This window comes from Limulus polyphemus, unplaced genomic scaffold (genome assembly GCF_000517525.1).
Source record: "Limulus polyphemus unplaced genomic scaffold, Limulus_polyphemus-2.1.2 Scaffold1033, whole genome shotgun sequence".
Classification (NCBI taxonomy): Eukaryota; Metazoa; Arthropoda; class Merostomata; order Xiphosura; family Limulidae; genus Limulus; species Limulus polyphemus.
The window spans coordinates 167,930-181,667 of NW_013666643.1; the positions used below are offsets into that span (position 1 = coordinate 167,930).

The 13,738-nt window shown below is 35.0% G+C and overlaps 1 protein-coding gene across 1 annotated transcript in view; it reads left to right on the forward strand.

Annotated features, from left to right (window-relative positions):
- LOC106461797 (segmentation protein paired-like) overlaps positions 1-13,409 on the forward strand; it is a 65,548-nt gene extending 52,139 nt beyond the window's left edge. The window contains exon 2 of the mRNA XM_013921652.2: positions 11,392-13,409. Coding sequence (XP_013777106.2) covers positions 11,392-13,310 — 1,919 coding nt within the window. The 3' untranslated portion in view covers positions 13,311-13,409. The remainder of the gene's footprint in view (positions 1-11,391) is intronic.
- The last annotated feature ends 329 nt before the right edge of the window (positions 13,410-13,738 follow it).

The window sequence follows — 13,738 nt, forward strand, 5'->3', positions numbered from 1 at the left end:
TCATTGATAAGGACAATGGATGGAACTGTACAGTTCAAGAACCATCATTGATAAGGACAATGGATGGAACTGTACAGTTCAAGAACCATCACTGATAAGGACAATAGATGAAACTGTACAGTTCAAGAACCAAAGAATACACTGTTTATTTATTTTCTTACAATTACGTACTGTCTTGTAGTATGTTTATATTGTTGTAACCTACTAGCCTATTGTTTCAAAATTAAATTGCTATTAGACACGTGTTAATTTTTTTAACGTTATCCAGTAGACGCTGCTTCTATTTGTATTTCATTTGATGATCACCAGGACTTTACTCCCAGGTGTCATCACCTCCAAGTATTCATAATGTTGCATGCAGCAAGTGACTTCTTTGATCTCAGATTGGTATAACCCACACGAATTGTTTTGATTTGAATTTCGCGCAAAGCTATACGAAGGCTATCTGCGCTAGCCATCCCTAAGTTAGCAACGAAAGTCCAGAGGGAAGGCAGCTAGTCATCACCACCCACCGCCAACTCTTGTGCCATTCTTTTACAAACGAATAGTGGGATTGATTGTACATTATAACACCCCCACAGTTGAAAGGGCGAGCATGTTTAGTGGGACGGGGATTCGAGCCCGTGACCCTCAGATTGCCATTCGAGCGCCGTAACCACCTGGCCATGCCGGACCAACCCACATGAAAATAGCAGTGAAACAAGAATCCATCTGTTATTGTGTCATGAAAATAGCAGTAAAACAAGAACCCGTCTGTTATTGTGTCTGGGATTGCTATTGAATCTCACAATATTAAAATCCCTCGGATCGATTTTGAGTTGAAAATAAAACTACAGCATAAACACACCGGAAGAAAAAAACAACAATAAGTTAAAAGCCTATTGTTAAAACAAAAGAAATTTGAAGAAATACGTTGATAAAGTTTACGAGTACGTTGAAACCTAATCTGAACACACTTAGAAAAATCTACACTTAAAAAAAAGTGTCTAAATAAACAAAGAAACTTGAAATGCACAATAACTGCATAGCTCATAGCAACACTTGAGGAAAGTCTTGGGTGTCTTATGAAGGCGGAAGTTTGTGTTGTGTTCAATAATAATGCTTTCTTATAAAATGTTTAGTAATTGTAGTATGTGTCATATGACCCACATCCAAAGATGTAGGATACTACCACATTGCAGAAAGCTGCAATAACGTGTATAAACAAGTGTAGTTTAATACCGTCTATGAACAAGTGTAGTTTAATACCGTATATAAGCAAGTGTGGTTTAATACCGTGTATAAACAAGTGTGGTTTAATATCGTGTATAAACAAGTGTAGTTTAATACCGTCTATAAACAAGTGTAGTTTAATACCGTGTATAAACAAGTGTACTTTAATATCGTCTATAAACAAGTGTGGTTTAATACCGTCTATAAACAAGTATAGTTTAATACCGTGTATAAACAAGTGTGGTTTAATACCGTCTATAAACAAGTGTAGTTTAATACCGTGTATAAACAAGTGTGGTTTAATACCGTCTATAAACAAGTGTAGTTTAATACCATGTATAAATAAGTGTGGTTTAATACCGTGTGTAAACAAGTGTAGTTTAATACCGTGTATAAACAAGTATAGTTCACTACATTGTGTTATACTACACTGACCTACAGTAAATTGGATTTAACTAATTAATTGTTTCAGTTAAAAATTCACTTTCTTGACCTACTGTATAACATGATGATCTATTTATAGAGTCAAATTACACAGTGCAAGCTAAGGTTGTAGGATATTAGACCATTAAACCCGAGCGTCCCCATAGACCATTAAACCAGAGCATCTCCATAGACCATTAAACCCAAGCACACCAGCCTAATAAAACATTTCCCCCATGATTAAAAGGTATTGCTTTTTATACAGATTAACAGCATTCAGAAATTGTAATTATTTTATATAAAATGTGGTTTTTATTGAATATCAATAATTTATCACTTTATATATATACACACTACTTTTTACTTAAAAGTTATAAAACGTTTTTATTTTTGATCACTATTTAAGGAAATTATTATTTATTTATTTTTTTTACCAAGGGGATAATGTCTCATTGCACTTTAGATATGGGGATATTGTCTTATATGAGATAATGTCTGTACTTAGCAAGCTGAATGACTTTCAATTGCCAGTGTTTTCAGGCCTGTAAGACTGTTTTCGAAAGCAAAACTTTTTAATCGATTGAACATGCTAAATGATCGTTCCCCCTTCTGCGACGGGAATTGTGCAGTGAATGTGAGAGGCTACACAGTTGTTTAGGAAGTGTTAATTATTTTGTTTTTATTCTATTTTAACTTGCACGGATTTCCATGGAAAATCAATCGATTAGGATTTTTTTAAAATCATTAAGTGTATTGGGTTTGGTTGTTATTTAGCGCAAAAAAAAGTTACCTAACAGACTATCTGTACTCTGTCCACCACCGGTACCGAAACCCGAATTTGAGCGTCGTAAGAATAATATTAAATTAAAATTCGTGACTAGGAAAAGAAAACATCAAATTTAAAACTAAATTCATTAATCGTGAAGTTTTTCAAACATTTCTTGTTCTATCATTCAAACTATGTCGGTGCTTTATGATCATTCAGAGAAGAAAATTGTGCTCAACAATGTCAGTTTTCGTACGTAAGATATTTCTTTGTCAAATGTAGATGTTATGATTTATTCTTTCATTGAGCTAAAGGTAACTGACATGTGGTTAAGGTTTAACTTATTCTGCTGGTTGGGGAAACTGTGCCCAACAATGTCAGTGTTGGAACATAAAATATTTCTTTGTCAGATGTAGATGTTATGGTTCATTCTTTCATTGAGCTAAAGGTAACTGACATGTGTAACTTATTCTGATGGTTGGTATATACAAATATAAGAGTATTTTGAAACGTGTCGTTTATTACCCGGTAAAACTTCAGGATCGCAGCTGTACTTATCATTCAAACATTTAGTGAAAGGAGTCAGTAACAAGTGATGTTTTATTTAAAGTTTTTCCATTTGATCACAAGAGCCAAAATAAAACTAACTGCGACTAGAGTAAGAGAAAAAAAAGTTACTGGTTGTTTCTCTTTTTACTAAATATTGAAATATGGTTACAGTCTAGTGTGCACTACACTACCTTAATTATACTTACAGTCTAGTGTGCACTACACTACCTTAATTATACTTACAGTCTAGTGTGCACTACACTACCATAATTATAGTTACAGTCTAGTGTGCACTACACTACCATAATTATACTTACAGTCTAGTGTGCACTACACTACCATAATTATACTTACAGTCTAGTGTGCACTACACTACCTTAATTATACTTACAGTCTAGTATGCACTACATTACCTCAATTATACTTACAGTCTAATGTGCACAACACTACCTTAATTATACTTACAGTCTAGTATGCACTACACTACCTTAATTATACTTACAGTCTAGTGTGCACCACACTATCTTAATTAAACTTACAGTCTAGTATGCACTACACTACCACTAATTATACTTACAGTCTAGTGTGCACTACACTACCATAATTATACTTACAGTCTAGTGTGCACTACACTACCTTAATTATACTTACAGTCTAGTGTGCACTACACTACCTTAATTATACTTACAGTCTAGTGTGCACTACACTACCATAATTATACTTACAGTCTAGTATGCACTACACTCCCTTAATTATACTTACAGTCTAGTGTGCACTACACTACCTTAATTATACTTACAGTCTAGTGTGCACTACACTACCTTAATTATACTTACAGTCTAGTATGCACTACACTACCTTAATTATACTTACAGTCTAGTATGCACTACACTACCTTAATTATACTTACAGTCTAGTGTGCACTACACTACCTTAATTATACTGACCGCTTGATGCTAACTTCTGTTCGCCAAGTATATCAATACTTACAAATAAGCCACTTTAAACGTTAAGGCAGATTCTAGGCTACATGCAAACTTATCTTTATATAACGTTTGTTGATTGCCTTGAAGCATGTATAACGCCATTTTTACGTTACATCATTCAAAGTTACTCATGTTTTGAGCCTTCTTGTACAGAAATAAAATCTAGCGCTGAGTCACATAGCATTAATGAACAACTCTTGAACACAGCGGTATCGAACTGTGTGAACATTTTTATTTCCTATATTATTCAAAATTTTATAAGCATGTATCATTAAACAGCGATTTTTTTCATGTGTGTGTGAAAAAATAATTACTATCTCTTTAATGTCCATTAGCAAAAGAACAAATAAAATGAAGATGTGAGCTGCTTTGAAATCACGTGTTGTGAAATTAGAACAAAAAATCACTTTATAAGTAAACTAAGAAAACATTTTGGGAATAGAATGTTTTACAGAAGTATCATGATGTGATATTGACCGTCATTAGAATACGTACATACAAAACTTCTGGTTGCTTGGTTTGACAAACAAGATTTTATGAAACGCATGCTTCCCACCATTAAGAAAATAACTGTTGCGGTTTAATTGAAGTTGTAACAAATAAGCTTGTTCCTTTGTTTGTTTGTTGTTAAGCGCAAACAAAGAAGCAATAAAACAGATATAAATACATTCGAAGAAGTAAAAATTTGCTCATGATAGTAAATAAAAAATATTGATGTTAATTAAGCGGTATAGTCAAACTATTTGTATCAAATAAAACTCATTGGTCAGTACGACCTGACACTGTTATTAACAGTAGACAGAATAACAAGAGCAAGGAATCTTTATAAACTTTTCAATCTGTCTGTTTGTGTATTTCAGAATTGTCGCGCAACGCCGCAGAAAAAGCTATGTTCGTTTAGTCTTCCCTAGTCTGTTTGTGTATTTCAGAACTGTCGCGCAACGCCGCAGAAAAAGCTATGTTCGTTTAGTCTTCCCTAGTTTTAAACTGATAGACGAGAGCAGTGGTTCTCACCCTTTTGGAATCCATGGAACTCTTCTGGCGTCACGTATGTGTCACGGAACCCTTCACAGCGTTCATTACAGCAATACTAGCAGCTGTTTGTACCTAGTCGCGCTCACTAACTTAAAACAATGCAGTGACTTGTTGTGATGTTGTGTCATTATGAAACCTGCTATACTAATAAAGAAATATGTTGTAGTAACTAGTATGTATTTACGCATTAGAATATGCGGAACTCTTGAACCCCTGGATGTCTGTCGAGGAACCCCGGTTGAGAAGCACTGGACAAGAGGTAATGCAGCTAGTCAACAGCACCAACCATCAACTCTTGGACTACTCTTGTCTGACTGAACAGTGGGATTTGGCTGGTGCTCTTGTAGCGTGATCACAACCCTAAAGTACGGAGCGCTTTTGTGAAGCAATAAGCAGCGAGACATGAACCCTTGGATACATACTTCAGAGCCGCTAACCGCTAGGTTAGACCGGCCTCAGTGTTAATATATATATATAGTTGTCAGTTAATACAGTCGCTCAGTTTCTATTTAATCAGGTCACTCCTGATGTTGTGTTAAAGACATATTTAGCAACAAGGATTGTAATAAGTTGTTGATATGGAAACCTTCTTGTAGTGTGCTTGTTCATTACATGTCGATGCACTTGTGTATATCTTCATGGGGTCTCCGTGTATATTTATCTAGTCTGAGTATTTCTTCACCTGCTCTCAGTCCATCTTTATCAGCTCTTATGAAGCTCGCTAGGGAGGTTGTCCATGCTTACAACTTCTAATACTCCCGAAGTTATTTAAATGAATAGCCTATTGATATAATGAGGATACAGATAATATTATAGTTGATTGGTAAAATGCTATATTTTAGAACCATCATGTAACTAACTTAGAAGAACATATATCCAAGTATAGCAGTTTAAAGTTTTGTTATTTGCCTTTTTTTGAGAAAACAAATTAAGTATATGCTGAATACTGCAGAACGAAAGTTTTTATTTACTCCATACCACCATACATCTTCCATATAATAGTAACTGTTAAAAATGTTTTAATTTAAAATTATATTTTCAAATATAGATACTAAAGCAGTGTAAAGTCGTTACTGCAAACTCTTAACTTCAAAGAAGCATACAAATACAAATGCTATAGTAATGAGTTTGATTTTGAATTTAGAATGATATTATACCCAAAAGACAGAGTTAAAGCAGCATAATAACAGCTGCTGTATAAAAGTGACATCTAAAGATAAACCCTATGTTTAAAAACAATATAGAGAATAAGATGCTGTGAAGATGTTATAAAGAAAGTTTTCTTCTAGAATGATGCTGTAAAGGAACATCTAGAACAAATATTGATGTACATTTCAATTAAGAACAAAGAGTTTAAGTTTTATAAATAAACTATTTCCACAGCGAGAATGTAATTTTTTAGTTCAGAATATCGATGCAAGAAAGACTGTTTTTTTTAATATTATAAATAGATACAGGTGCAACAGCCATGGTATAAGTATCGTTCGATAAAAGTCACCCTATTTCAAGCAGTGTGGATAAATAGAAGCTGTATTGAACGATGGCTGAAATCTTTTGCTTACTATGTTACTATAAAAAAAGCCGAGAATATATTATATAAGCAATGACTAAAGTTTCTAGTATACAATATAACTATAAAAGTCACCGAGTTTAAGCTGCTTAAAGAGACAATACCATAGAATGTAACTATAAAAGTCACCGAGTTTATGCTGCTTAAACAGACAATACCATAGAATGTAACTATAAAAGTCACCGAGTTTAAGCTGATTAAAGAGATAATACCATAGAATGTAACTATAAACGTCACCGAGTTTATGCTGCTTAAACAGACAGTGCCATAGAATGTAACTATAAAAGTCACCGAGTTTAAGCTGCTTAAAGAGAAAATACCATAGAATGTAACTATAAAAGAAGCAGGGATTTCATTAGTGAGACAGCTGTAGTAGTGATTGTTTAAAATTTCTGTTTAGAATAGTTTTATGAAAAAAACAAAAAACACTGTGTTATAACATCACAAACGTGAAATTTAAAGTTTGTTTTTGGAACCCACTTTTAAAAGGTACACGCTCCCATTTTTACTGCTCGTAATGGGAAAGGTTAAACTGGATATACAGAGAAGTCCACTAATGGAAGAGTATTTTTTTTTGTCTCGTTTGTGTCACGGAGCAGTAATCTCTCGCCAACAGTCTCGAAGATTTGGTTTCCTTTTCTTTTTTTATATGCTAACCTTAAATGTGGTCTGGTATGTGTTCTGGTTGTTTTTATCGAGTTTTTTCTCGTGGAACAGTGTTGTAAGGTCGTTTCTTTTGGAGTCTTTTTTCCATGATTCTTTTGATGCAAGCCATTGTCTCGTGCTGTTTATAACCTTTGTAACAAGAACGAAGTTGTGTTTCTGTATCTATCATCACGTGTCCTTTTCTTTCAGGTTTTTTTTCTACTGTAACAGAAAAATAATGTTTAATATTTACACTATATTGGATTGAAATATTTCATTCTATTTAGAGCTTTTTACGGTAAAAACCTTTTTTATTTAGAGGAGGCGCAATACTATGAACAATGAAATAAATCTATTGAAACGGATGCGAACCACAGGAGAACACATTGCTATCAACCCGTGAAAAACTGAACTACATCTTTGACTACTTCAAGCTGCCTATGACGCTAGGCACTATATAACATTTTCGGTTGTTGCTGTCAGAAAAATAATGATTGTTTTAATCCATACTGTCAGGCCATCCATCTTCTTTCTCTCTTGTAAAACTGCTCTCTCCTCTGCACGTGAGCGGCAGTCTAGGCGATCTCCTATTGTACACGTGCCGGTTTAGCGTTCATTTGAATTTCTGGCGATTGATTTTGTGGGTTGTTCTGCTTGTGTTGCGGGTTTTATTATTATTCACATGGATTCTAATACTTCTAAAGGTAGTCTGAATATTTTTGTTCGTGAGATGAAATGAGTTCGCAGCCTTATGTTTCATATAAAATTGAGACAGCATGTAAAGTTGTCACAACGTTTAAATATGCTAAATTTTACATTATCGTATACGTAAGTCAATTAATGTATGTCTTAAATGATGAAAGATTTATACACGCAACACATTTTAACTAAAAGTGAACTTACACACAATAAAATTAGATACAATATAAAAATATTAATAAATACTAAGCAGAAACGAAGTTTGGTATGTTTTGTATCAACTGTATATTTTCAAGTCTTAAAAACATAAAGACATCTTTTCCCTCATAAAACTCGATCTAACATTAAACAATAGTGTGTGACTAATTGATATTGTAATATATTACGTTGTTTTTATTGTTGCTGTTTTCGTGCAAAGCTACACAATTGGCTATCTGCGCTCTGTCCGTCGTGGAGAATCGAACCCTGGATTTTAGCGTTGTAACTTATCGCTGACCCACCGAGGTACAATACATTTGGTTTCAAAGTCAGTTTACAATATGACCAGCAAATTAGCACATGAAATGTAGAAAATAAATAAATGATATCTGAAATAATAATTGACAGGTATTTTCCACTCAATACACTTCTAATCTACAAGAAACATACACGATACTTTTCGAGTGACTGTTCTTTAATTAATCTCTTTGAAAGAGGGGGGAAAAAGGAATGAAAATCGTTTGTTAGATGTTTTCTTCAAAGGATTAGAAATCTTACACCATAGTATGTCCAGTCAAGTTCAATGTAAACAAGCATTTCTTTTAGTCACTAGCTCATTTCTTAGCTATATTACAAAGTAACCATCGTATTTACAACATTTTACATGATAGGCAATATTCACAACATTATACATGATAGGCAATATTCACAACATTTTACATGATAGGCAATATTCACAACATTTTCCATGATAGGCAATTCAAATTAGTAGAAGAGAGAACTTGGTAACTACATCATTTTAATATCGTGTAATTCAGGAAATATCAACAACTTGAGATATTATTTGAAGATAAGTAGAACAATATATAAAAAATTCAAGAAACATCTGAAGCTCTTTTTTTAAAGTGCCACGTAAAAGTTTCTTTTGGTCTTAGCCACCCATTAGGTTTTATTTAAGCGCCATTTGTGACAAGTTAGATAAAAAAATGCTTATAGAATAAACCTTATTCTTTAATATAAAAGTTATAAAAACTTAGAAAGTCACTTTCAAGAAAATCGATTGTATTTTCTTCGCAAGTTTGTAAAAACTTCTTTAAAAAGTAAAGTTTTCAAATTAAGTTAGGAGAACACGGAGTACAACATCTCTGTTCGTCTGGAAAGCGGGAATGTATGACTTCTGTTCTTGTTATTGTTCACTTTTGTTTAATAAAGCATGTCTCATTAAACCATAAATCCATCAGGAATCGAATGATAAAACGACGAAAGTAGTTACTTATTCGACGTAACCACAGTAAAAAAAAAATGCAAATAAATATTGAAATCAATACCCGCATAATCCCAAGCATCCATGACAGAAACACAGATAACATAAATAATGACAGTTAGGAGTACAAAAGTGGATGAATACAGGCTACATAGTGGGAGTTGTATTGTACATCTCAATAATTAGAAGAACGTGCATGAATAGAATCCACCCAGCGTACCTACCACGTTTATCAAAGTTAACATCTATTTTCAAGCTTGAAACGTGAAACCAACTTAAAAATTAGAAGCAGATATGGTTACTTAAGCCTACATCGTTCTACCGCAAGTTATAGGAAAAATATATTTCCTCCTAATGAGCGGTATGGAATGATATATATATACGCTGTATTAAGAAGACAACGACGTTTAAGTAATATGATTCTCTGGAGTACGGGGGAATACATAGAAATTCTGTTTTCTGTTTCAAGTATCCTAAATGTCTCTCGAGTATTTAATATTTCTATTGTGATGAAGCCCAACTTGCTAAAAGGATTGTTAAACTATATTTAACCTACACTACAACTACAAACTTATATGAAGACAAACACTTACCGGTAGGGGGCATTTTACAGTGAAACCATGTTCATTATACATAAACAGTCTAATTAGCAAAGCCTTCATCCTGGGAAATCATGTCAGTTCATGTAAAATGGCTTAGGAAAATAAAATTTAAATTAAGTAGGTCCAACTGTTTCTGATATTATTTTTGTATTCACTATTAAATTCTGTTCATGCAATTTTATCGTTGAAGTAAATGATTTCTAACCTTTGTTTTGTAACACTATTTATTTAAAATAGAGAAATATTTTAACTAAATCGGGTTTTTCTTCTTACTTTTTCCTTAAACAAATTTCTAGTTTATAAGAACTATAACTATACAGAAATAACGATAAACCCAGTAATGAGTATAGCTAATCAAATATATGCCTCTTACATTCTTACTCATAAGGATTAATCCCCCAGTAGCACAGCGGTATGTCTGCGGACTTACAACGCTAGAACCCGGGTTTCGATATCCGTGATGGGCAGAGCACAGATGGCCCATTGTGTAGCTTTATGCTTAATTACAAACAAACAAAAATAAGGATTAAAACCCATTGTTCCATCAGTGGGGTACCCTCGCGGTTAAAATATTTTCAGCCATAAACCCAATAACATCTCACGAGGTTCATCCAGCTTAGGAGATTTAGGTTAGTCCTAAATCCATATACTAATCTAACAATGCAAAATAATCTAACTAGCTAGATTAAACATTTTAACTAATGATATTAATGACAGTAACTGTAAAGCAAGAAAGAGTATGCCTTCTTCACGGAACAAATAAACACTATGATACAGGATGATCTATAGAGAAATATACAAATACTCTAATCAAGCTATATATACCAATGTAAAGTGAACTATAAATACTCAAATCAAGCAAATCTTTACGATCTTATCTTGTATGCAGATCGATCTATGAAGAACAATATAAACACTCAATTCAAACGACATTTCACACTTTTGCTATACATATAGACCCATGTATAGAGAGCTATAACTTTCATGTTCTTATTCAAGAAATAAAGAATTATATAACTTCTCATATCAGATCATAACTTATGTTTACAGGCCGCTTTATATAGAGCTGTTTAACCACTCAAAACAAAATATATTTTCCCTTTGCTTCAACTGTCTAGATTAAGCTATTTAATGTGCTGTTTTACTCTTCGTCGCGTTTTCGACTAAAACCAAACAAACAAAATATAGTCTTTCTTATTTATTATTATATCACATTTATTACTGAAAGGTTTCGTTTTCATAATGGATTATTTTGATATCGACTTGTGTTTTGATTACTTATAATTATTTATCAATTACTTACTTGCATTTTCATTAGGCGGTATTTATTATTTTCAGTAAAATATATTTTGTAACATTTTTTTCCCATCTGACATATTGATCATTATAAGCGTGTGATGCGTAGATTGCCTTGTAACATTTTTATAATCTGTTTTCTACAGAGAGCGGGGAAAATGGCATGCCCAGAAGACTACGAACAGCCTACACCAATACGCAACTCCTAGAGTTGGAGAAAGAATTTCACTTTAATAAGTATCTTTGTAGACCTCGTCGCATTGAGATTGCCGCTTCTTTGGACTTATCTGAAAGGCAAGTGAAGGTGTGGTTCCAGAATCGACGAATGAAACACAAAAGACAGACTATGATGAATAAGAGCGACGAAAAGAGTAACTCTGGAGGAGGAGGTGACAGTGGCACTGAGAGCGTAGAGAGAATCGAAAATAAAGAAAATTCAATGGATAAAGAAGACTCTTCTATATCGTCGATTCCTAACCCACACGGACATGATGACCAGACTGAATGTAATGTTTATGCATCAGAAAAGACAGACTCTTGTTGTGGACGAACTACAGCATCCCCAGCAAAGTCTGAATCCAGCTTGAATGGGACATTGACGGACAATGATATTCCTGTTTCTCGACCTCCAATAACAGATATAGCAACTGATGTCAGTGAGTCGTTACATGTTATTCAGGGAGATCAGATACCAGTCAATGGAGTAAAGACCCCAGAAGGTCCTTCTATCGTCCAACCAGTTGCAGCTTCTGGTGATCGTGTCCATCCCAGCAGCTCAGAATCTAGTTCCACTTCTTCAGCCATACTTGTGAAGAATTCGAATGAGTTTCAGACAGCCAACAATTCCCATGTTCTAATAAACGGCGGCGTGTGTATCATGGGTTCTACAAATCGAAGGTCAGATGTCTGTATATCGGAGCGTAACTGTGGTCATTGTCATCCACCTTGTTCTGTCTTTCATTCTGGCTCAGCACAAGAATCCACCCTCAGAAGCAGTCCGACTTCTGGTTATTCGTGCCCTCAAGTGCGACCTGTAGGATCCCCTGCCTTCCAACGACCACGGATTTACAATGGGCCATACTCAACGGATGGGATGGTCAGTTACTCTTCCAGTGGACAACGAGGGGCCACTCCTCCTCTTGTATCTCCCTACTGCTATAGAACACCTCCACCAGCCCACCTACAACATCAACAAAGGGTCCACTCGGAGATGTCTTATAACATAGCCGGAAACCCTGATAGCTACCGCACGGGCTCTTCGGCTTCCACCATGTTTTATCACCCATCAGGTCATGGCCCTACTCCTCCTCCTCCCACAGCGAGCTGTGTACAGTCTCCTGCAACTACGTATCCTTTACCAGAAACACAGAATACTCCAGCTCCTCCCGCCATTATGATGAATCCAAACGCCCCAGGACAGCTCAGGACAAACTTTCATCCTCCTCCTCCGCGTCAGTATGGGTACGAGAATGCTGTAGAACACGGGCCTGTCAATCAAGCAATATCTCCTCACCAACACCCACCCCTTCCTCCACATCCCTATATGCATGACTACCGGATACACAACGCAGACTACAGGCATTATGGCAACTACAGCCATGACACCAGCGCTTTGAACAGCAGTGACTCGTATATCGCCAATGGAATGAACAACAACGCTAGCAACTTATCTTACTGTTATAACCCATATCGAGCAGAGGGCTGTATGACTGATGACGACAAAAATTACACATCACCTAACGGCCAAAGTGTGTACTGTGATCTATCAAACAGCAGTGGCAACCGAGTGCCAGACTACAGTGCCACAGCTCCCAAACAAACTTTTCCATCAACCCCGACGTTTTACGATCCCTCTGGCTCCGTGGGAGACACGGCAAACATTCCTACTTATAATTCGTCTCCAGATCAGTACAATGGACACTGCTCTACAGACAGTGAACTGAGTTTCAACTATGCTGGCTACTACGACTCTGGAAACTATGGAGAGAGCCCGTGTGGAACAACACAGTTCAACTTCCTCAGTAACATTGAATATTCAACACCAGAATATTACCAATTAACCTAACTTTAGAAATGATTATCACCGTGCGTGTAAATACGTTTCTAGTACTTTTTGGTCTTATATATTTTCTACCCAATGAGACGTACAGAACTGGAACTGTTTTAACCAGAATCTGTCCCACAGTATAAATTTGGAAAATCTCTCCTTTTTTCCGCGTGTGTGTGTGTGTACTTTCAATAGAAGAACAGACTTAGATACAAGGCAACAGGGTTGCTTTGTTTAACTATAACGCCATCTTTGTCGTCAAAGTGATGGAGTATGTTGTAAATACAAGAAACTTTCGGACTCAAGAAAGAAAAAATAACTTCAAATTCAATACTAATGCCCTTTGCAAATAACACTTCAGTAAAAAAATATATATAGTTAAACATTCGTGTATTTACTAAAAGCAAGATTCCTTTTTCTGTTGTTCAAGTTTGTTAAAATAATAA